The following is a 2,575-nucleotide window of genomic DNA, read 5'->3' on the forward strand; positions in this document are numbered from 1 at the left end:
TGCTGGCAAAATCAATACCGCTACAAGTCCGGACGCTGTTCCATCAGCCACGGCTTTCACCGGTGTGTATTTCGACACGTGCACGCTGTGGTATCACAGTTACAAGACGAGCGATGATTCGACCTTCGATCCTGAAGACACTCAGTTGGTGAAGAATCAGATCATGACCAAGACGTTCCGCATTCCTTCTGGCCAGAACTTCATCGATGATCGTGTGCTGGTCAACTTCCCCGTCAAGATGATGTTCATGATGTTCACGGACGACAATGGCGATTTCTCGACTCTCAAGGACATTCGATTCAAACGTATCTCATTGAACATCGCTGGTGAACAGAAGCGTATCATCAATGTGGACAACACGAACACACCTGATGGAATTGATCACACGTTCTTTGAATGGATGGACTATCTTTGCAATAGTCGTTCCGACGAGTACGACACGCTGTTGACGTACAAGACCTGGTTGAATCAGTTCCGAATCTTTGCCTTCCCGTTAGCCGAGTGGTTCCCGATGCGAGCAGCGAATCAGATCCAGTTTGAAATCGAGTTGGAAGAGGATGTTGCAGCGACGATCCAGATGCACCTCATCATGATCCGTGCCAACACGGTGGGAGCGTAAGGGGAGCCGCAGGTTTGTATGGTAACTTGGGAGGCAAAGCCTCCCGGCGGAACGAAGTTCCGCCTAACTAATATCACTTAAAGATTTCAATAAATAAATATAAATAGATATGAGCAACAAGATTCAGGTTTTCGATCTTTCCAATGCTTCCAATGTGTCTCTCACTTCGAATGGATTCAAGAAAGAAGGCGAATCGGCTAAGTATGTTTGCAAGATCACCGATGCTACCATTGTTTTCGTGGGTGACAACTCGAAGTTCGAAACAGACAAGAAGAAACTGCTCAACACTTTCTCCATCACACTGCCCAAGGAGCAATCGGAAGAGTTCAAAAGAATCCTCGATGAGACGAAGAGAGAGAATCACCCATACAGCGAATACGATGGCGAGATCCAGTTCAAAGTGAAATTGAGTCCGAACACGAAGATCGTGAATAACGACAAGAAACCCATTAAGATCGATCTACGAAATGTGCCCTGTGCCGATCTTCGCGAATACAAGGATGCAACGATCGATCTTGTGGTGACCGGAGAGAGCAAGGAGTTCATGAAGGAAGACAAGGACGGCAATATCACCGAGTTCTCGTACACAACTCTCACAGCAACGCAAATCAAGATCAAGGATAAGAATAGTGTCTTCGATTGCGATTTCCTGTAAATGGCTACCGTGGTTGCTGTGACTACCTTTTTCACTTTGGCTACCGTGGTTGCCGTGGCTACCGTGGTTGCCGTGATTGCCATAGAGGGAGGAAGCTACGCTTCCTCCCGAGGCAACTTTGTTGCCTCCATGAATAAATGGAAGATTCCCCATACATTCCCAACATTGATACAACATTGCTCGCCATTAAGAATTGAATAAGACGACTCAACCATCGATGTCCGTATAACAACAAACGATTGACAAGAAGAACAGAAAATACGCTCAATCAAGCCGAAGTAATGCAGGATACCATCAAACAACGGATGGAGAATGAAACTGATGAGGAGAAGAGCAAGCAATATGCCAAAATACTGAAAGAATTAGCCGACTATATCCAACCAGAGCAAACCATTGACGAGCAGTTGCAAGACCTTCGACAGAACAAGGAGAGCATGGGCATTATGAAGTTCGACTGGGAACTTGATTGCCAGGACACATTCCTCAATCAATTCACGCTCATCATTGCTCCTTCCAAGTCGGGCAAGTCGTTCCTCATCAATCAGTTGTGCTACGAGATACCTCACTCGTTCGACAAGATCTGCTTCTTCATGGGAAAGGTCAGCTATGAAAACAAGTGTCCACAAGTGCTCAAACATGTCGCCAACAAAGCAGGCATCAAGACACAATGGATCAACACGGATAGCGAAGTGCGTCCTGACTTTACGGATAGCGAGGACGTCGCGTACAAACAATTGAATGACGATGGATCAAGTGTGGCGATCTACAACGACACCACGTATCCGTCCATCTACATCTTCGACGATTTATATACGAAGCCGAACGATCACTGGGTAGTGAACTTCATGGACACCATGGCTTGCATGAGTCGACACCGGAAGACGAGTTGCTTCATTGCCTTCCAAGGATTCACCAAGTTGAGCAACAAGATCCTGGACAACGCCACTCGAATCTTCTTGTACTATGACATCCTTGGACGAGAGGATTTGTGGCGCAAAATGAAGATACCACCACCGAGTAATCTATCCGAGGTACTTCGTGATATCCAGATGGGCATGCACACACGATGGTACTACTTGGATGACGATTCGCTGGTCGAGTACGTCCCATACGAGCTGAGTAGCAAACAACAAGCGATCAACAAGATGCGATCGAAGTTACCGAAGGCATTGAGTGATGAACGAAAACGCAAAGAAGTGGAAGAGAAACAACGACAAGTACAGCAACTCGAAGAGGAACTAGGCAAGGGTATAGCGAGAAGTGAGGACAAGAGAAACAAGAGAGACAAGAGTCGCACGTAC

At 46.6% G+C, this 2,575-nt stretch overlaps 1 protein-coding gene; it reads right to left on the bottom strand.

Annotated features, from left to right (window-relative positions):
* Positions 1–1,516: 1,516 nt before the first annotated feature.
* Positions 1,517–2,098, bottom strand: GSBLH_T00002237001 (uncharacterized protein). XM_013040776.1 has 3 exons: positions 2,069–2,098; positions 1,911–2,037; positions 1,517–1,878 (listed from the first exon to the last, which is right to left on the bottom strand). The coding sequence occupies exons 2-3, from the start codon at positions 1,930–1,932 to the stop codon at positions 1,637–1,639; spliced, it is 264 nt and encodes an 87-aa protein (XP_012896230.1). The 5' UTR covers positions 1,933–2,037; positions 2,069–2,098; the 3' UTR covers positions 1,517–1,636.
* Positions 2,099–2,575: the final 477 nt, after the last annotated feature.

Source organism: Blastocystis hominis, assembly GCF_000151665.1.
Source record: "Blastocystis hominis, Singapore isolate B (sub-type 7) whole genome shotgun sequence assembly, scaffold_18".
Taxonomy (NCBI): Eukaryota; class Bigyra; order Opalinata; family Blastocystidae; genus Blastocystis; species Blastocystis hominis.